We start from the raw sequence: 22,131 nt of genomic DNA on the forward strand, positions 1-22,131 counted from the left end.
TTGGGACCTGCCGGGCCCCAGGCGGCCGTGGCTGTGAGCGCTTCCTAGTGTCTGGCTTCCTCCCCTTCCAAGGCGCTACCTGCAGAACTCAGCCGACCCCAGGCCACTCGGTGGTCAGTGATCTGGCTTCTGCGTGTGGTGCTCCAAGTTCTCCAGGGCCGAGTCAGGGCAGGAGGCTTCTCTCCATGAGGGTCAAGTCCAGGCCAAGTCCATAGGGAAAGGGAAGAGGAGGCGACAGCGCGCACCTTCCTCCCCTCCCAGGCCGCCTCCGTCTTGGTCTCTGAGGGGCTGGCACTGCGGCTGCCCGACAAGAGCTCAGCTGCTGGAGGGCGGCCGACGGGAAGGTGGCGCGAGCTCCAGGGCAGGGCGGCCAGCACCGCATTGTCGGTCTCGGGCTGTGTCCTACTAGGTGGGTTTTTAAAGGGAAGTTTGTTTTCTGGTTCCAAGATGAGAGAAAGCCTGAGCAGGAAGTCACTGTCATGTCAACAGATACCGGTTTATGGAACTGAATATAAAACTACATTTTGGCTAAACTGGAAAACTGAAATATATCTATGTGTGTGTGTGTGTGTGTGTGTGTGTGTGTGTCCCCAAAATGTACACACATTTCAACAGCTGCTAGCTCATGTTTCTTTTCAGGTTTAACCCATTGGAATAAATAAATAATTTCAAGTGTGTATACATTTTTTGAGACAACTTGTATGTATGTATGAAACCTATTAAGTCTCATTAAAAAGCTAGCAGACTTGTAATATGTAAGCCTTTAAAGGATTTTGGCCGATTTAAAACCACCACATTATAACAGTGTCAAATAGATTTTTCAAGTCACTAGAATATACCAACTGCATAGGGACTACCCCGTGGAATGTGTTTTAATGGAAAAAATCTTTTATTTCATTCTTAAAATGCCTACTAACTAGCCCCGGCCAGGGTGGCTCAGTCGGCTGGGCATGTCCCGTGCACTGAAAGGTTGCCAGTTCAATTCCCGGTCAGGGCGCATGCCCGGGTTGTGGGCTTGATTCATGTGACACGTAGGTTTCTTCAAAGAAAAACTGGACTTTTGATTCCAATTCCCATCCAAGAAGTTTACGCACACGTCATCCCTGCATAACACGCGGCAGGCGTGTCCCCAGAAAATTAAAGCTGGCCTTACAAGTAAAGATGGACCCACACCAAGACCCATGGAGACGGGTTCTGGTCCTGTCACTTGTTCCTGTTACTGGTTACTGATGCCATTTGTCACTTGGAAAAATCGGACCTCGGCGTGACAGCTCACCGCAGTCATCAAGAACCTCGGAGCAGGTTTTCAATCCGGTATCACAGGACCTTTGGGATTTAAAGACAAAGGTCAGCTCCACCCAACATCCGTCCATCTGTGCTGGGCAGCGTGTGAGGGCTCCGTGCGGACGGGGCGAAGCCGCGGCGGCCTCCTGCCTGCCGTGCTGGCGGTCAATCTTGGGCGGTCACTTCACCTCCGGCGGCTTCCTCGTCGGTAAGAGGGACAATGACACGACGTGCAGGCGCTGCCTGCGAGCCGAGTGCTGTTCCAGGGCTGCACCCGCGGGGCGAGCTCTCGGAGCCCCGCCAGCACGTGACCCCGCTGCCCGCAAGTGTCTGAGTTCCCTGGCGCTTCCCGTTACTGCACTGGCCCCCGGCGCCCCGCGAGGTCCCCAGGAGTCTGACTCGCCGGCCCAACCAGGAGCGGTGGCCACGCCTTGGAGCTGGGCCGACCGCTGGCTTCAGCGGGGAACCTTCTGGGGCTCCCCATCTCTGAGGACGGGGGTACCCTGCCTCCTGCACGTGCTGAACTAGCTCATCCCCCCCAAGGGAGCCACGTCAGGACCGTTTCTCCCAAGAACCGAGTTCCAGTCTTCAGACCCCAGATGACCAGGAGAGAACGGTCACTGCAGAGCCACCTGGGACCCAAGCTCGGGCCTGCGATCGGCCTCCCAACACCCCTCGGCGCCTGGAGCCCTGGGCCACGTGGCCTCACTCCGAGGCTCGGCTCGGCTCCCGCTCTGGCCTGCCCTGCGACCCTGCTTCAGACGCTGCTTCGGAACTCGAAATTGTGCAGAGCGGGGCACCGCTGAGCACAAAGCTGGGCGGCAGAGAACACCAGAATGTTCAAACTCAACCCCATCCAACGTCTTCAGGGTGGGGAGGGGGTGACAAGGACAGGGGAGAGGGAGATTCACAGCCAGACTCCGACCCCTGACCCCAGTGGTGCAGAATGGCTGGCGATTGCACCCTGACCCAGTTGTGTACTGGAACTTGGAGACGTCAGTGAGGTAGGTGGTATCAGCCCCATTTTACAGGTGGGCAAACTGAGGCAGAATGAAATGCAACAGCTCGCTTTTAATAACAGCATACAAAATCTAGAGAAAGCCCCATAGTCCCTGTCCCAGAGCCCAGTGCAAACCCTTGGAGCACAGAATAAAAATAGACGGAACAAGCCCCTCAATTCCTATCCTGCCCCCCAAAGGGGGCCTCTAATGCACAGCAGGATCCTTCAGGTATTTCCAGGGACTTCAGACCCAGCCACGAAGCAACAGAGACCAGCGACTGCTCCCAGGGGGCTGGCCAGGCCTCCTGCTGAGGGCTCGGCTTTGAGAAGGGCACGTGCGTCCTCACAGGCGGAGATCCTGGCTGGCACCAGGCCACAGGCAAGCCCGGGCTCCTGTGCCACCCACACTTGACCATACCGGCCGCATAGAAGCCAATTCCCCTTCGCCTCAGTGCGTTGGTCTGAGAAATGGGACCAGCACACTCAGGCAAGGGAGGTAATCTCTAGAAAACCAGAGATGAAACCCCAGCCCCTCCCGGCGCAAGGAATATGAGCCTTCCTAGGAGCCTGCCAACCCCACCCACCCCGTCCCTCCCATCTGGCCCCGAGCCCTCCCCTGTCCTCAGTCCACGTTCTGGGCTCAGCGCCGAGGCCTGGAGCGGGATGTCTCCGGGTTGGAGGTGCGCGGGCGGTGCTCTTTGGCTGGAAGCGAAGGCCATTCTGGCGGGATCAGGGCCTGTCTGCTGAGCTCGAGGCCTTCCTGGAACCGGGTATGGGGTGACATGTTCCCGCCCAGGGCCACACCATCCAACAGCTGTGCTCCCATCTCCCCAGGGTGCCCCCTTTAGGACCACGCTAGGGAGGACAGACATGTTGGGACTAACGCGGACGCTGAGGTTCATTGGCACGGAACTGCACAATCGTAAACGCTTCCTTAAGAGGTGCGGACAGTGGGCACGCGGGGTGCCCCAGCTGGGCGGTCCTGCCCGCTGTCAAGCGGGACGAGCACCTGGGTCGGCGGGTCTGGACACTGGACGCTGCTGCCCCTTCGCTCTCTCGATGGCCTCCTGGCGTCCGTGGTTGTCTGTGGGTGCAGAGGGCTCTCCGGAGACGGGCCGGGGCGATGGGGGGTGGGCGCAGGGCAGGAGCAGAGCCAGCGGGGGAGGAGGAAGAGGCACTTCAGTTTGGGCTGGTGTTCATGGAGTCGGCCCTGGCCCAGGGATGGAGTGGCCCGCCTGGCTCCGGCTCCGGCGCTGGGCTGTCACAGAGACCCCGGTGGCGGTGGACAGGTAGGCACTTGGCAGTACTTCCAGGGCCGGGCCGGGGGCTCCGCGCACGGCTAGGTCATCAGGATGGGCTTCTGCCGAACTTCCAGGATGTCTGGGGGGAGGTGAGGAAGGACAGGACGAGGAGGTCAGGACGCAAGGCCACGCCACGCAATTCCCAGGATTCCCTCTCCCAGCCTCGCAGGCTGCAGTGCTGGAGGCCCCGGGGCACGGACAGGGACTCGGGGTGGAGCCAGGCCCCGTCAGTGGGACAGGGCCGCCTCTCCCAGAGGCCCCGTAGCAAGCGTGAACAGGGGCCTGACTGGGAATGATGGGACAGGGTTGGTCACCCCTGAACTGGCTGCAGGAACCTGGGGCCCGGGAGTCAGGGTGGCTACAAAGCAGTGACGCCCGTTTTCCACAGCAGACGCTACCTGTTAAGATCCGATGCAGCGGCAAGGTGACGTAGGTTAAGTGTGCATAGAGAAGGAAGTTTCCATCCGCTCTGTTCAGCTTCAGCCAGGACCCGACCAGGGACCGCCCCGTGCCAGACAGGGACCGGGACCGCAGGTTGGTGGCGTTGTGCAGGTCAGCTGGAGGGTAGGAGGCTGGGTCAGGGGTGACTCCTTCCCGCCCCGCTGTGCCCCCTGCGGGCGCTTTATTACCCTGGCCTGCGACCTCTGCCCCCGCCTGCCCTCTGCCCATCCATCCGTCAGGGCCACACCCGCCCCTCCAAGCTCCCCCCACCCCCTTCTCTGTCTGGAGTCGCCTCCGTGGGGTCATGCACCCCGCACACTGCCACTCCTGCTTCCCTGTGGCCCTGCCACTAGAACTAGGTGCCACCAGCCTGCAGGACCCGGGGCGAGGCTGGGATGACTCAGCATCGTCACCAGGGAGGCAGGTGGGTGGTTGTTCGTGCTTCCCTACAGGCGTGGGTCTGATCGGAGATGAGGGCACTGCCGAGCTCACAGGGCGGTCAAGGCCAGTGCTGGAGTCTCTGGGTCTGGGGGGCGGGACCACTCAACACCAGCGCCCCAGCTCCCGTCCTGCCGTCCAGCCACTCGTCCAGCAGACACGCCTGGCGTTCCTGCCCTGCCGTTGGGGCCGCTGGTCCGAGGGCCACGGTGCAGGACGCACTCGCACTTGCACTTGGGGCCTCCCAGCATGGAGTTGAGCTGAAACTCCCCCCGGCTCCTGTTAGCCGGCCCCCCTCCTCGAGTCCATTCTCCACATGGACCGCGGAGTGGGATTCTGAATATTCTAATTGGACTTTGTGGATCCCTGGCTTACAGCCCTCCACTGGCTCCCCAGGCCCCTAGGCTCCATGGCGACATGACTGCCCCTCTGGCTGCACGATTACTGATGGCGGGACCGACACCACGGAGGCCCAGGTGTGGGCCAGACCCAGGGCCTCTGCCCAGGCAGGCAGGAGGCTGCGGAGGCCGGAGAGCGGCAGCCTGGACCCTGCGGGCCCCACTGGAGCCGGGTGGGAACGTCTGGGTACCGCCCGCAGAGTCACTTGGGCTGGCCTTGCCAAGGCAGTAGGGGCGCATTAAGGAAATGTCTGGCCCATATCACGGGCTAGTTTCCTTTTTCTGCAGGCTAGCGCTTAAGTGGATGCATTTGCATGGCCCACGAATGATGTTACAAATATCCACATGGCCCTGGCAGAAAAAAGGTTCCCCACCCGACTCTAAAGCAAGGCTGAGTGGCCAAAGACAGCGCAGGGGGTAAAACAGACCAAGTCACCAAATGCATGAACAAACCAGAGCCCATTCCCTCGGCACGCACTTCCGGCCCCTGTGGGGACAATCTGACCATCGGCATCTGCAAGTGTGCGAACCCCTAACACTGCGACTGCCGCTCGGCCCGCACGTTCTGAACAGACCCACTGGAGGGGGCGCGCCTCGCGGCAGGGGCCTGTCTGTTCAGCACCTCCCCCCGGACAGGCACCCTCTCTAGGAGGAATGAATGAATGAATGAATGAGTGAGTGAGTGAACCGAGAGGCATCAGGGGCCGGTCACCTGCACCATCGTCCTCGCGGAAGAACTCCTCGCTGTCGTTGGCCGAGTGAGACTTCTTCATCTCGGCGATGCGGTTCCGGGGCACCTTCCGCTTGAGGGACGGGGAGAAGAAGGTGGGCCGGTTGTTCCGCTCCGGGGTGGGGGGCGTACTGAAGGAGGTCATCTGGGGACAAAGAGCCGTAGTCACAGAGCGGCCACCAACCTGCGGGGATCCCAAAGCCACTCACCTGCCTCAAAGAACCCGACACAGAGCTCCCATGGGAGCACGGGCTGAGGAGGGGACCGGCTGTGGCACCGAGCCCACCTGCTGCGGGCTGCGTGGGCACTAGGACATGGTTCCAGCTCAGGGGCCAGCAGGACGGCCTGGCCACCAGCTCTGCCCTCACACTGGCAGGGGCTGGGTTAGTGCCAAGACTGGCTGCTAACGCTGCTCAAGCAGCTGCCACAGCACTGAACCCACAGGACTTCCACCGGATAGGACCCGCACTAACCCCTCGGGCAAGTGAGGACTCGAAGGTGGACAGCAAATTTAACTCGTCCAATGTGAACTTTCACATCATCCGGCAGGACGATGGCAAAACGGATTGCAATTCAGGTCTTCCGCCCTCATTTCTTGGCTAACATGCCCCCACCCCCATCCCCCCAGCATTCTTCCACACCCTTGCTATGGCTAAGTGGTCCATGCTTCCATCCCCTCCTCTCCTCTCTTCTAAACACACTGTTCAGTTCACCAAACATTCTCCACACCCGCTTGGGGCCCAGCGGACGCAGCTTTAAGCACAGACAGGCACATGACACTGGTCCCTGCCCTCAAGGAGCTCACAGTCTGCTGGGGGCAACAGACTCAAAGAGGAACAACAACAGACTGCATGTTGGTTGCTGAGACAGATAAAGAGAGGCACGGAATACAGGGGAGCACAGAGGCAAAAGCCCGAGAAAGCAGGGAAGGCTTCCTGGAGGAGATGCCGCTGGAGCCGGGTCTTGAAGGACGAGTAGGAGTTCGCCAGGTGAAGAAGGGGGGGAAGGGCGTTCCAGGCAGAGGGAACGTGGCCCCTCTCCTCCCTCCTCCCCATGCAAACAAGAATCTGAGGAACAAGGTGAGCTGGGACCGAGACTTCCGGAGCCCCGTCAGCCTCTTCATCATGGCTCTGACGTCCACCAAAGTCCCGGCGGCCGCTGGCTCCAGGTGGTCCTCCCACAAGTCAGGGAAGGTTTTAAAAGATAAAAAACAAACACCAGAAACCACAATACACACAGAATCTGCATTTGTCATACGCTGGTTACAAATGACCCCCCTGGAAAAGGAGGGTACGCAACAGTGAGCACAGAGGTGGCAGGGCCTGGAAGGTCCCCAGGAGGTCAGGCCCTGCCACTCACAGCTGGGTGGCCCTGGCAAGTCCCTCCCCGTGACCCCGGGACCACCCTGCGAAGAGAGGCCGCTGCTTGGGATTCTCACCCCCCTTACAGAAGTACCGTTTATTTTGTTCTGCTTATAAAACACATTCATTGCAGAAGATACACAGGAAAGGTATAAAGACACTAAAGAAAATGACCTCTGGCCTCTTGGAGATACGCCTGGTTGTCATCATTAGACAGAATTACAAGTACGGCAAACACTCTCCCGCACGCAGCACATAGCGCGCTATTCACATTCTTAAGAGTCGCCTCCCAAGCGGGTCACCAGCAAAGTCACTACAGTGGCTGCTCCCTGGACACCTCCTCAGAGCCTCCCAACACCGCAGGGAGCCGGTGTGTCACCCCATTTCTGGGTGAGCGCAGAGGCTCAGGGAGGAAGAGAGACTTGTCCCAGGCGGTGAGCAGCAGCGCCCAGACTCCAGCCCCGTCTCCCCCAGCCCCTCCTGGCGATGCCTGAGCAGGGCTGCCTCCTGCCCACTGCGCTCACATGCCTGTCTCCTTCCAAGACCCCGGGAGCCGCTCTGAGCAGCCCGAGATACCCAAGCCGGCAGAGCGGCCAGTGGGCTGCGGGGGAGACTTTCTCCTCCCTGAGCCCCGCTGAAGGCCGAGTACAGCCGCCGCCGACCTGGGTCCCCACCCCGGGGAAGGATGGTGGCCTGGAAATGGCAGGGCGGCAAGGCTGTGCTGTCACACCAGAGTCGTGCGACCCGGGGTTCCCAGGTCCACGGACAGGAAAGCTCCCTCCTGCCCGCGGGGTGCAGGGGGCTGAGCAGCTGCTCATCTGGGAGACACCTGGTGGGCAAAGAGCAGAGCTGCTGCTCTGGGAACAGGACGGAAGCCAGCGCCTCGCTGTCCCCATCTCTCTCACAGGGAAGGCCTGTCACCCGCCTGCGCTCGCCCAGCAGCTCCACTGAGGCAGGCGCCAGCGCAAGGTGAACAGCCTGGCTGCACTGACAGCTCAGGGGAGCAGAAAGGGCTCTGGCCCGGGCACTAACCTGCTGTGTGACCCTGGGCAAGTGACTTGCTCTCTCTGAACCTCAGCCTCCTCCGCAGAGAGTGGGGACAATACCTACCTCCCCTGGGCTGTAAAGGTCAGGGAGACGGTGGGAAGCAGAGTCAAGGGACAGGAAGCCCTGCCTGAGGGGGCAGCCCTTACCCGCTCGTGCATGGGCGAAGCCGGGCTGGAGTCCTCTTCAGTCCCGCAGGGGGACGTGTCACCAGTGGACACACGGCTGACGGCCATCTCCGCATGGCCCTTGCCCTGGGGCCCCTTCATGCGCACGAACTCCATGTTGTTGTACTTGTAGAAGCCAAATGACATCTTCTGCGCCATGCGGGCGGCCACGCTCACCTGTGGGCAGGTGGGTAAAGGCTGAGCCAGGCTGGTGGGCGGACAGTCACCCTCCCGGAGCAGGCCCCCAGCAGGCAGGGCAGTGCTGCACACGTGGGGTCCCCGGCTGACATCCCCCTCACTGCCGGTGACCCTATGCCCAGCAGGCCCAGGGCCCGGCTGGGAACAGAGCTGCAGCCCCAGAACCCGAGCCCGTCCCCACCCCCCACCAGCACAACCCCCAGGCTCCAAGGAGGCGAGCCTCAGGGTGGTGCCCAGCTCCGAAGAGAGCCTGGCTCTTGTCCCTCAGGTGAGTCAGGGCCGGCCCTGGGAGTGTCCTGCTGGGGGTGGCCTGGGAAGGTCACACAGCGCTGGCCCTGAGCCACCTTAGTGGGCCTGGCTGCGCAGGTACTCTGAGGAGGGCGGCACGGAGGGGCTGGGCCCCGGCCACCCGCGCTCACCCGGTTGTCGTACACCTTCTTGAGCGCCTCGTAGCGGATGGAGCCCTGGAAGATGACCCCTTGGAACATGTTGGTTTTGTCACTGGCCACCAGCTCCACACAGACCATCTCTCCTTCCCCCACAGTCATGTCGCTGAACACCTGGGGTGGGAGCAAGCGGAGAGAAGACGTCAACTGTCAGCTGCTCACCACCCACCCCTCACTCGCCCCGAAAACTCCCATTTAGCAGATGAGAACGCTGAGGCACAGATGAGAAACCTGTGGCCACCCAGCTCTGCCACCCTCCGCCCACCCAGCGCAGCCTAACTGGCAGGGGCAGCGTCCAGCAGAGGGCGCCTGTGCCTGTGACTCTGGGAGGGAAGGGGAAGGACTCCTGGCCCTCATCACACCTCCAGGCTAAGAAGTTACGCAGTTAGAGGACTGTCTGGCCCAGAATCCAGGATCTCCCCGCTCCGGCCATGGGGGACCAGCCCCTCCCACCCCGCCCCGCCCCGCCCTGAACTTCTCAGCTTCTATGCAGGCACAGAGTGAACCCCGAGTTCTGAGGCCACACAGACTCGGGTTCAAATCTCAGCTCCTTGGATGAACGAGTTGTGTGAGCCTCCTGAGCCTAAGATGCTTCAAGATACCATCAAGCTCTGACTGGTGTGGCTCAATGGATAGAGCGTCGGCCTGCACACTCAAGGGTTGTGGGTCTGATTCCTGGTCAAGGGCATATCCCTGACCCCAGTCAGGGCACCTGCGGGAAGCAACCAATCTATGTCTCTCTCTCACATCGATTTTTTTTCTCTTTCTCTCTCCCCTTTCCTCCCTCCCTTCTACTCTATCTCAAAAAAAAGAAAAAAGATACAATCAAATTCAGGAGGCCCTGGAAGCCACCCCCCTCCTCAGAGGCCTGGGGGGGGGGGGGGACTGGCTGGGCAGGTGCTGTGCCGGTCAGGAGTGGGACACAGCCTGGTTCTCCCCAGCACCTGCTTCCCTGGGCGAGTCACCCTTTGCCCAACCTTAAAACAGACGCGTGGCTGGATGACTCCCAAAGCCCTGCCCCTGACCCCCAGGGTCCCGGGCTGGAGCAGCGGGGAGGAGGCACTTGTTCAGTTTTGTGGCGATACTAACGACCCTCCGCAGGGCAGCACTGCCGTAGGCCTTTAGTGCCGTCTCCCATTCAGGCGCCCATTTGACCTCCGACCCTGAGGGTAACAGGACAGATGAGCACGATTTTACAGGTGGGAGAACTGAGGCTCCAAGCTGGGGGGTACCCTTGCTCCTCATCCAACACCAGGAAGAGTGGGGGCCACGTTGGTAGGAGTCCAGACCCCTCTGCTTCTAGCCCTTCCCACCCTCCACCGCCTTTCTGCAAGGGGGCGAGGCCGGAGGGAGCGCTGACGGGGAGACACGCTCACCTCCTCGAAGCTGTCGATCATGAAGAAGATGTTGGGGTAGCTGATCTTAGACTCCTCCCCTTTGCTGTCCATGGGGTGTTTACTAGGGGACGCAAACACTTGCTGAAAGAAAGGAGATTTACGGACGCAGTGAGGCCCACCTGCGCCCAGGTGGAGAGTGTTGTCTAAAACACACCTCTGCAGAACCAACCCCGGGCAGGCAGGGCTGCAATTCCCGGGCGGAGCTGGCAGCTGGGAGGCCTGGGGCTCTCGGTCGGTGGCTCACCTGGGACTTCTTCTTATGGATGTGGATGTCGCCCCCCTCAGAGCGCGTGCACACGGCACATGTCACCATGTAGTCCAGCTGGAAGAGAGCAGGAGGGGGTGCGTGGAGGGCTCGGCTGTCCCTCAGCGCCCACCCCCTGCCCTGCTGCTGGAGCCCCGCCCGCCTACCCTTACCTTCTGGAGGATGAGGTTCAGGCAGACGCTCTCCTCCCAGTCAATGTCAGGGTCCCCCAAGCCGGGCAGCTTCTTGGAGTCCCGCCGGTACACCTCCACCTCCACCTCCACCTCGGGCTCGGCCTCCGCCAGCTGCGGGCACAGGCAGGAAGGGAGTCGGTGCTTTCTCCCCGGCCACTGCCCGGGGCAGGTGTCAGCACAGATGCCAGCCTTGCCCTCAGCCTCTAGCTGAGACCCGAGTTCATCAGGAGCTGAACCCTCTCAGAGGGCCTGCCCGAGGGCGGGGATCCCAGCACCCTGTTCCACCCACACTCTGCTCCCCAGCCCACAAGCAGGCAGCCCATCCACCCATCCACCCTCCCCCGCTAGCGCAGGCAGCCCGCAGGTTGCTATGGCGACTGTGGGCTCTGCAGGCTGCAGGATGGAAGGATGGAAGGGGGCGGAAGCAGCCTGGGCTTGCCGCAGAGCACAAGCAGTGCGCAGGCGCCCCAGAGAGCTGGCACTGCACCTGCCAAGGGCTTGTCTTTCCATTTTGAATGGTGGGGGCAGGAAGCCACCTGGGAAGCTGCCATCAGGTTTCCCCACATCCCCTCCCCGCCTGCCCTGCACCCCCTAGGCCCATGGGGCCTCCTCAAATCGCTGCCCACCCCCTGCCCTCCAAACACCAAGCCAGACTCGGCAGGGCCCACCCCTCCCGCTTCGCACGTGCCGGTCCCTCCACGCAGGTCCTCAGCTCACTGCTGCCCCCTCTGTCCTACAACACTCAGCTGAGGTCACCTCCTCTTTGTGGGCCCCCACCTGCTCCCCATCTTCCCACCATCGCAGCTCTGTGTCACTGGCTACACCCTGTCCCAGCAGACTGGGGGTTCCCAAGGCCAGGGCCAGGGCCAGGGCCAGGGCCAGGTCTGATTCATTTCTGTACACAGCTCACTGTGCGTGGTCCATGGAACATTCTAGCACATGAACAGCTGGACACATGCTCCCATGGACTCAGGCTCCCTCACCAACCTCAACACCCCAGGATGTTCAGGAGCGTTTACACAGGGCTCTGCTCCCTCCTCCACGTTCCCCCGCCCTGGACCAGGAGCCTCTCTCCCACCAGGTGAGAGCCGTCTGCCCACTCACTGCCCCCTGGCCTCCCTGCCACCCCCTCCTGCAGGGAGAATCCAGGTGGAGGGAGGTTAAGAACACCCTCCCTGGGCGGGTGGGGGCGGCGGGGGAGAGGTCAATGGGGAAAAATGGAGACTTAAGTAATACTTTAAACAATAAAGAATTTAAATTAAAAAAGATAATAATAAAAATTAATGAGGTACACAAAACCGAGAAAGCAGAAAACCTGAATGCTTATCTTAGCTCTGCCGCTAACTAATTCAGATCTTTCACGTGTAAAATGGGGACCTAAGCGATTGGATGGCACATCGCCTGGGCCTGATCTCTGTCCTCTCACAGGTTAGTCCAGTGGTCAGCAAACTGCGGCTCGCGAGCCACATGCGGCTCTTTGGCCCCTTAAGCGTGGCCACGAAGTTTCAATCGCACTGTACGTGCGCGCCCGCACGTGGCATTTTGTGGAAGAGCCACACTCAAGGGGCCACAGTTTGCCGACCACTGGGTTAGTCTATCTCCCAAGGTCCCTTCCAGCTTCAGGAACCAGTAGAATTCTAGTGGTGACGTACGCATGAGGGAACTGGGCGTCACCTCGCCATGCAATTTTGGAAACTTTAATCTCTGTTTGGGAACTGGACATTATTCAAGAGCCACAGGCCATATTATAATATTAAATGACCCCCCCACACACACACACATACACACACACACACACACGCACGCACACAAGAACACCCTCCCTCACCAGAGCTGGGGCCTCGCCCGCACTGAAATTCCAGAAACAGCTGAGCGTGCCTCGGGGCCCTGGTCTCAGTCTGCCGCAGCGGACTGCCTTTGGGGAAGGACCCTGTCTGCAATCACTCCAGCAGAGGCCTGCGGGCCAGAGGTGACCGCCCCAGTTCAGTCCCCTGAGGCCCTGCTGGGCTAAGCCCACGTCCTGGGCACCAGCTGACACCCTCTGCACAGCTCCTCTCCCTGGTGCAGCCCCACCAGCACCCTCCCGGGCAGCCCTGCCTCTGCTCCGACCCTCTCCAGTCCACCCGCCGCCAAGCACTTGCTGAACGGCCCTCTGACCGCATCCCTTCCTCAGTTTATGCTCCAGTGGTGTCCCAGGGCTTTGGAGAAAATGCCTCAATTCCAGGGCGTGACTTCCACATCCCTGTGGTCCGGCCCCTGCCTCCCAGGTGTCCTGCGTCCCTCTCCTTCAGCGCAGCTGCACAGACACAGCGAAGCCCAGACGCACGGGATTTTACGCACTGTCAGGCCCACCACTGCGCTGCTGGGAGCAGCTTTCCCTTCAAGACTCATCTCACCAGGGGCTCTGCTCCCATTCCTTCTGGTCACTAAATATGCCAACCATGAGACTGTGCTCAGTCCCAGTCACGACAGTCCCACAGCCAGCTGCCTGCACAGCAGCCGGATGCCAGGGACCTCGGCCAACCCCAGGGTGTAGCTCTGTCGCCCCACATGTCACGAAGCCCAGCCAGACCGGCTGTACTGCCACCGGCATGCAGAGGCCAGCGCGGCAGGAAGTCACCGTGTCTCTTTGGCGGGGATGCCAGGCCTGTTCATTTGCAGAAAACCTATTCTGCATGTGTCAGGCCCCAAGAGCAGGCACACGGCAGGGCGAGGCCTTCAGGGGCTCGAAGTCGACCCCCTCCCCCACCCCGCCCCGCCCCGCCCCGCCCCGCTAACAGGCCTGGCCCGCAGGGTTCAGGGCCCCGGACCCGGAGCCAGGCAGGCTGCACAGTCCCGGCTGCCTCCACAGCCCTCCCATGTTTGTGTTTAAAAGAAGGCCATGCATTGCCATGTCTGGCACACAGTTTGCTTAAACATTTTAAAATGAAAGCTTCTGAAAAAAGAGCAGGAACCATGCAGCTTGTTGCATTAACTTGTCCACACACTTATATGCAGTGGATGAGAAGCCGTGGGCGAGTCCGGGCACCTGAGTGCTCGCGAACCTCATCTGTAAAGGGGAGAGGAGCACCTGCCCCATCGAGGTGCTGCGAGGACATGAGATCAGGAAGTGGAGAGCCCACACTGGGCGGCCCGTGGTCTGCGGCCTAAGCTTTGCTCTACCATTTATTTACTAATTATGAGAGGCTGCCCGAACCACCTCGCCTCTGAACCTCCGTTCGCTCAAAGGTACAATAATGGTAACACTGCTGCCTTTCAGGGTCACGGTGAAGGTTAATAATAATGTGCACCACCCCCAGCACATCCCACCCCCAGCACATCCCACCCCCAGCACATCCCACCCCCAGCAAGCACGTGTGACTGCCTCCCCGCGGCTCCCGGCACATAGCAGGTGCTCAGGGAGCCTCGTTTCCCCCTTGGACATGCACGGACGGGACTGCCAGGGAGGCTGCCTCGCTCGCCAAGAGCAGACTCTGCAGGGACACTCAGCCGGGCCGGAGGTCACGCACCTTCCTCCCGTCGACACCGCTCTCGGTGCCCGAGAACGCCAGCTTCCGGCGCACGTAGAAGAGCATGTCGTCCTGCCGTGGCGCCCATTTCTCCATGAAGTAGGTGGAGAACATCCAGGTCCAGAAGGCGATGCGGTCATCCTTCAAGCACCCTGCAGGGGAGGCCAGACAGCAGTGAGAAGGATGGTCAGCCTGGCCCTCGCCCTGTGACCTTGGCCCAGCCTGTCCCCCTACGCCCCCACTCCCAGCCCCAACCTGCATTTCTGGACAGAAACCTGCCAGGGCTCTCTGCTGTCCAGAGCCCCCCTCCTCCCACCCACCCCCACCAGGGGCAGCCAGAGAGGCTCAGGGGCACCTCCCTGGCGGCCCGACTCTCCACCCAAAGACCCAGCTCCCAGCCCCACAGCTGCCCGAACTCCAGCCCGAGGATGAATCAGCAGCTTCTGGGGAAAGGAAAGACCTAAGGAGGGACGTCACAGGCTGTCGGGGCTGGGGCTGGGGCTGGAGCAGGAAGGGCTCTGCAGGGGAGACCAGTCGTCATCAGACAAGCACCACCCTCAGCCCACACCCCCACCCTCACCCCAGGCTGTGGCAATCCCCAGAGAATTCGACTTAAAGGAACAGCTGCCCCGTTGCCAACGAGTCTGAGCTGCGGGCAGAAAGCAGCGAAGACAGGCACAGCCCCTCACCCCTGAGCTGCGGGGCCTTTCAGCAGCGGGGTTTACTCTTGCTTGGCCTTCAAGGGGGCTCTACTCTTTTGACAAGTAGCATTTCCTTAAGGTAATACAGCTATCGTCATGCCTTCTGCACAGGGGAAAAGCCCGGCTCTCGTAGGGGGGAAAGCCGGGCTTCCACGCACTCCCACCTGCTGTGACAGCAGGCCAGCAGCGTGGCCCTCTGATGCCCCGGCCCTTGTGGTGAGTGTGGGCTGACGGAGCCGTGGGCATGAAGGCCCGAGCCTGGCACAGAGAGGATCAGCAAGCTGGGCGTCCTTCCTTTCTAGGCAGATGCAGGGAGACTGCAGGACCCGCTCCAGAGCTGCTGTGTATACCCTCAGGGCATCCCTCCTTGCTGGTTCCTTTCCCTCTGCCCCAGAAGAACTGGTACCATTGGGACCTCGGGCTCCTAGTCGGTGCAGGAAGGGCCTGACCTAACCCTACACGTAGAGACAGGGAACCAAGCCGCGGCGGGGACCCTCCCTTGCCCTCACGGGCACTTCAGTGGCCCGACCAGGACTGCCAGGTGCCCTGCCTCACAGCGCAAGCCCCCTAGGCCTGGGGTCAGCCAGCAGGCTCTGGAAGGCTGAGTCACATGCAGAAACCCCGGCCTTGGTTTACTTCTGCCACAGCTCTGCCAGCGAACCAGGCTCCAACCAGCTCCCGACCCCTCCCTCTGCTCCCACAGCCTGCCTGGCTCCAGGGAGAGAGGGGTCTTCTCCAGCAGGGTCTAGGTCAGCCTGATCCACATAAACGCAGCTGGGGGAGGGGGGCGAGGGGAGGCGGAGCCTGCAGGACTGACAGCCTCTCCAGGCTCCCAGGCACCAGGGGGAACCAGGCAGGCTGGTGTTCAACCACGGATCTGAAATTCCTGCAACACTTTCACAACAGGCAATGCCCAACTCACGCCACTACAGACGCCCTACAAAATTAAGCAAATGTGCTGTGCTTATCTATCTATATAAAAGACTAATATGCAAAGTGTCCCCTCAGGAGATCGACTGGGGCACCAGGAGTTCCATCGCTCGCTATGATGTGTTCTGACCACCAAGGGGCAATGCGGAACAAAGGAAGGCCCCGGCAGGCAGCCAGAAGGCCCCGATCAGCCCTGATCGCCCTACCCATACCTGGGACCCTACCCATACACAAATTTGTGCACCGGACCTCTAGTTCCTGAATAAAACCTGAACTCCTGCCTGGCGGGCATGGCTCAGTGGTCAAGCATCGACCCATGGACCAGGAGGTCATGTTTCGATTCCCTGTCAGGGCACATGCCTGGGTTGCATACTCGATCCTCAGTAGGGAGCCTGCAGGAAGCAGCCGATTAATGATTCTTATCACTGATGTTTCTATTTCCCTTTCTCTCCCTCTATCTTCCTCTCTGAAATCAATATATATATATATATGTGTGTGTGTGTGTGTGTGTGTGTGTATATATATATACACACACATACATATATATATATACACGTATATATATACACACATATATATACGCACACACACATACATACATACTAGGGGCCCAGTGCACGAATTTGTGCATGTTGAAAGGAACTGTGGGCCACGAGGCTGTGGTGGGCACGGGGGCAGGTCTCGGCCCATCCTCCATGGCCCCACCCGGCCCCTTCTGGTACGGCCCCCAGTCCCCTCTCTGCTGGCAGCCCCGCTCCTGCTGCTGCTGCTCCCACACACTGATGGTGACAGCCCCGCTCATACCTGCTGATGGTGCGAGCAGGAGGAGGTGGAGAAGCCCTCAGGGGCGATTGGGGCTGCAGCCACCGCTCGCACCCACTGACGGCGCTGAGCGATCAGGACCGGCACTGGGCGTGAGTGGAGGTTCTGGAGCCAGCTGTGGGTACGAGCGGCATCTCTGGTGCCGGCAGTGGGTGTGAGAGGCGGCTGCCGGCCCCAATCACCCCTCAGGAACAGGGGCTAGTGAAGAAGCCCGAGGGGCGATTGGGGCCGGCAGCCACTGCTGGCACCTGCTGATGGCGCCGAGCGATTGGGGCCAGTGCCAGGCGCTGATAGTGGGTGCGAGCGGTGGTTCTGGTAGTGGGTGCAAGCAGCGGTTCTGGTAGTGGGTGCGAGCAGGGCTGGTGCCGGCAGCAGGTGCAAGCACCAGGCAGGACTATGGCACGTGGGAGCAAAGAATTTTCAGTAACCACCAGAGGCTCGCCCCGATGACAGTGACCGGTGCCCTGCCTTGGTCTGGCGCCCCCGCTCACCTGCTCTACTATCCCGCCGTGGTCTATGCCCGCCATGTTCCTCACTCCTCCCCCTGCTGCCAACACCCGCCATGTTCTGCACGCGCCCCCTGGTGGTCAGTGCATGTCATAGCAAACAGTTGTTCTGTCGTTTGGTCTATTTGCATATTAGGGTTTTATAGATATAGATATAAAAAGAGAAAGGACTGCTAGAGCAACCACCAGGAGGGGCCGTGGGTGCCACGCCAGAGCCACAGGGGGACCAGACAATGCTGAACATCTCCACACCCAAGACACTCAAAGTTTAAAAGCAAGAAGAGCTGTGTGGCTCAGTTAGTTGAGCCTCGTCCCATGCACCAAAAGGTTGCCAGTTCGATTCCCAGTCAGGGTGCATGCCCAGGTTGCAGGTTCCATCCCCAGTCGGGAGAGTGTACGAGGCAGCCAATTGGCGTTTTTCTCTTTCTTTCTCTCCCTTCCTCTCTCTCTCAAATTAATAAAAACATATTTTTTTAAATGCAAGAAGAAACAGCACAAACATTAAGAGCTGCCCTCCTGAACATTCAAAGCTCCCTTCATGCCCAAGAAAGCAAAAGGAACAAGAAACCGGGAGGGAAATCTTAACACGTAAGCAAGGACCGTAATAGAGAGAGTTCGCACCATAGCAGTTATGAAAGAAAGTGCATAAGACTCTGATAGATAAATGTGTAAAATACCCAAACAGGTAACAGACCAAAAGGGAAATAGAAGTGCTTAGCCAAAATGTGAGAAAATATTGATCTCGCAAGTAGTCAAAATTTCATATTAAAAGAACAAGTTGTCATTTTAAGAGGGCATATTTGGTAGTATGTATTTATTTTTAGTTTTTTAAAAAATTTTTTTATTGATTTCGGAGAGGAAGGAAATGGGGGGGGGACAGAAACATCAATGATGAGAGAGAATCATGGATCAGCTGCCTCCTGCATGCCCCACACTGGAGATCGAGCCCGCAACCCGGGCCTGTGCCCTGACCAGGAATGGAATCATGACCTCCTGGTTCACAGGTTGATGCGCAACCATTGAGCCATGCCGGCCGAGCCAAATTTGGTGGTATTAAAAAAATACCACTTTGGAAAATGGGCAGATTCTTACAAGCTAACCATATTTACCAACAATTTGCCCACTGCTTGGTACTTACCCCAAAGAAATGAAGCCTGTGCCTACCACACACAGGTACCCACATATTCCTGAAAGCTTTATTCATAACAGCCCCAAACTGGGAACCAGGAGGATGGACACATGAAACGTGACACAGCCACTCAAGGGACGATCACGGGCAATAAAAGCAAACCACTGACCAACCACACAACAGATAAGCCTCACACTCGTCCTGCTGCGCGAGGGGTCACACAAAAGGCTGCACCCTGTAAGGTCACAGTCACGTGATGGTTCAGCAAAGACAAAACCATAGTGACAAAAGCAATGGCAGTTTCTGGTTGTGGTGGTGGCTTCACAGGTTCACACAGCCATCAAACTGTTCCCTTTCCGGTGGATGCCATTTATCTTACATAAACTAGACTCTAATATAAAGTGGGTAAAACACTGTAATTATGGAAGCTGGCAAGGGTGCACTGAGCTGGGGACTCTCATATGTACAAGAGAACAAAAATCATTATATTCTTTGTGAAAATCAAATGAGCATTCTTCCATTTCTAGGACTCTGCCTTATAGAACAGAAATAAAACAGACAAAAATAAAGCCTCACGCACAACGACATTCCTGTGCTGTAATGACAGCACCGCAAGGTGGGTTCTGCTGTGGGTTCTGGGGACCTTCTGCCTGCTCCTTTCCATGTCTCTGTCGGGGGTGTGGCTTGCTCAGACGAGGTCACTGGATCCCAAACTTCCCCATGTCGCGGGTGCAGTAACTGTTGTGAATAAACACACGAGGGGGGGACTGGACCCTGGGCAGCCTGTGAAATCAGTGCTGTCTCTCTCCCACAGGTAAACCCTGGACCCCGAATCCTTCTCCAAGGCCTGATCAGCAAGAAGTCCCCTAGGTGTCAGCCATGGGAGCTGCCATGCCAGCAGAGAGCTCCCTAATCTCCAGACACTCCCTGCCCCTGTCTCCCTGACATCTGGCCTCGGGACAGCGGCTTTTCCTGGCCCCCGAGTCCAGTGGATGCACTTAGAGGAGATGCGGTCAGTCCGGACGCCGAGCCGCTCGCTTGGGCAGCACCACGGACAGCTCCACGCTGCAGGCCTGCCTTCCCTGCTGGCCCGGGTCCCAGAGAAGCAGCCTTGATTACAGTCCCTTCTCATTCCTGGTGGTTCTGTTCTATAAAGTAGCCACAAAGGCTGCATTAGCAAACACCAAACAAACCACAGCTCCGAGGAGAAATGCAGGGCTGGGTTCCTTCAAGCCTCTGGTCACAGAATGCTTTTGTCTGCCAATCAGCACATAACCTTGGTTTATGTGTGTCTCTGATTAAAGACACCCTTCTTTAATACATGGCTGGCTCACTAACAATGAACTCCAGGCCAATAGCGCCATAACTCGGGCCTGGACGAAGCTCACCTGACATGCGTTTTCTCCATAAGCCCCTGCAGCCTCCGTGTGCCGGGCCGGCCAGCACGTCAGCACTATGCGTGGGGCCGGTTCAAACAGCAATCACCGACACGAAGCACACAAACGCACTAAGGGACAGCAAAGGACCCCGTTTATGGCGGGAGCTGAAGCAAGAGGCAGAGCCCTGCCCTGTTCCCCCTCAGCTGGGGACACGCCTCTCAGGTGACTCAAGTGTTCACCGTTCTGCACGTCTCCAGTTAACCTCGAAAGCTCCTAAGTATAAATGAGGGTTAGAAGTAAATGTTGGCACGTAGCCGAGTTTGCAAACGCAGAATCCAGGAGTGATGAGAATGGGCGCATCAGGAACCCGGCACCTGCCAGCTCCGAGGGGCTGCCGCCACTGGGGGGCCTGCTTTTGTAACCACTGTCCTCGAACTTCAGACCTGGGCGAGCCCTTTCTGGATGAGCGGCTTCAGGAATGGAGAGAGGGCAGAGGGCCCTCTGAGGCCAGAACCTGTGCCTCTCTTGCCCGCTCAGTGCTCTGGGACTAGGTTGCCACAGATTCTGCCTCCTGGATGACACTGAACGGGTGACGAGTGTCAACAGCTCAGCAGGACTCCTCAGAGATTACGGTTCGGTTGCAGACCAGTGTAGGAAAGCAGGTTCTGAGTCAAGCGAGGCATCATCTTTTTTTATTTTTCTCACGAGTCATTATCTTTTGCTGGTGGAGGGTCTTGCCTTCAATTTGTAAAAAATGTGAGACCCGTGCAGCTCAGTGGGCGAGGCGCAATAAAGCACGGTCTGCCTCAGCGGCTAAGGAACGCGGGGCATTAGGACAGCTCAGTCTGCCCTGCTCGCTACAGAACTCGGGGAGCTGGGGACGGCTCAGCTAACTGCGGCCTGCAGGGTCACGATAAGGCGAGTGACACCGTGGAATCCCGGGACTCGCTGGCACCTGGGGCTCAAACGCGGCCCCTCTTCTTTCCAAGGCCCGGCGCACAGACACATGCAGGGCGCGGATCCTGGCCCTTTCTACTCGAGGAGACGGGACCTTCAGGAAATCAACTCAGACTTCTCCCAAACCTTCCCGACATGTCTGAGCCCCAGGCACAGCCCTGCAGCAGGGGGTAGGGGTGACAGTGGCCTCCTGAGCGCTGTTGTGCCATGGTATCCAGGAAGGACGTCTGGATGAGCGTGGAGTAAGGGCTCCACTTCCCAGCAGAGGGGCAATTTAACATAAATAAACTACTTTCCACAGAGGTGATTCTTTAAATGTACACTGGGAAGGAGGGGAACTTTTATATCTTATAAGGCTTTCCACATGAATGCAAACACAACATGGGGTTAGGAGAAGCCTTTGTCAGCAGAGTGTTTCAGGGTAGACTTGGTTCATGTTTTTGGTTTTTTTTAAATATATAGCCCTGGCTGGTTTGGCTCGGTGGATAGAGCATTGGCTTGTGGACTGAAGGGTCACAGGTTTGATTCCAGTCAAGGGCACATGCCTGGGTTGCAGGCTTGATCCCCAGTAGGGGTCCTGCAGGAAGCAGCAGATAAATGAGGCTCTCTCATTACTGATGTTTCTGTCTGTCTCTCCCTCTCTTTTCCTCTCTGAAATCAATAAAAATGTATTTAAAAAATAAAAATATTTTTTTTTTATTGATTTCAGAGAGGAAGGGAGAGGAAGAGAGAGAGAAAAACATCAATGAGAGAGAATCATTGATCAGCTGCCTCCTGCACGCCCCCTACTTGGGAAGGAGCCACAACCGGGGCATGTGCCCTGACCGGGAATCAAACCCTGACCTCCTAGGTCATAGGTCGCTGCTCAACCACTGAGCCACACTAGCCAGGCTGGTTCACATTCTTGACCATTGTCTACTTGGGTAAATTAACCTCTCAGGTTTTGTTTCCTTATCAATAAAATTGGGAGAAGAGCAGCTCCCTCCTGCAGTTACTATGGAGACCAAAGGAGATTCTACAAGGTGCAGGTACAGCACCTGGCACTTTGTAAAACTCACTGAATGAAGACCGCTACTGTTATTATAAATAACTCGAAACCACTTTCCATTAATTAACCAGACGTCTGGAGTAATCCTCAATTGGATTTCAGAAGGCATGCCTCGAAACGCACCCCTATTCTTGTCTAGACCACTAAACCATGTAACACTAATTTTCAAAGTGTACAGCCATTAAACATGATGGTCATGTATAACAGCAGAGAACACTGTCCAAGAGCTACTCCCAAGAAAGCACACTCAAGTAGAAGCTGAGATGTTTGAGAGGACAATTCTACCAGATCTTGAAGAGAGAGTTACTAACACGTCTCTAGAGGCTAAGAAACTTGCAAATTCTTTTCAACAGGAGGCATAATACACATTCCAAAAACAGTGTGCACCAGCCCTCCCCTCCCCCCCCCCCCCCGCCCACACACACAATTACAGGCTACTCTCACTCCTGGATATGAACATAAAAACCTTAAATACAACATTAAAGGGAACCCATCAGTCCACTGAAA

The 22,131-nt window shown here is 58.2% G+C and overlaps 1 protein-coding gene across 1 annotated transcript in view; it reads right to left on the reverse strand.

Annotated features, from left to right (window-relative positions):
* Positions 1-2,335: 2,335 nt before the first annotated feature.
* KIAA0930 overlaps positions 2,336-22,131 on the reverse strand; it is a 35,910-nt gene continuing 16,114 nt past the window's right edge. Inside the window, exons 2-10 of the mRNA XM_081084527.1 lie at positions 14,153-14,304; positions 10,623-10,754; positions 10,450-10,527; positions 10,185-10,286; positions 8,782-8,922; positions 8,147-8,341; positions 5,575-5,737; positions 3,984-4,142; positions 2,336-3,664 (exon numbers count right to left, since the gene is read on the reverse strand). Coding sequence (XP_080940653.1) covers positions 3,624-3,664; positions 3,984-4,142; positions 5,575-5,737; positions 8,147-8,341; positions 8,782-8,922; positions 10,185-10,286; positions 10,450-10,527; positions 10,623-10,754; positions 14,153-14,304 — 1,163 coding nt within the window. The 3' untranslated portion in view covers positions 2,336-3,623. The remainder of the gene's footprint in view (positions 3,665-3,983; positions 4,143-5,574; positions 5,738-8,146; positions 8,342-8,781; positions 8,923-10,184; positions 10,287-10,449; positions 10,528-10,622; positions 10,755-14,152; positions 14,305-22,131) is intronic.

The sequence above is a fragment of the Myotis nattereri genome, assembly GCF_964212035.1.
Source record: "Myotis nattereri genome assembly, chromosome: 2".
Lineage (NCBI taxonomy): Eukaryota > Metazoa > Chordata > Mammalia > Chiroptera > Vespertilionidae > Myotis > Myotis nattereri.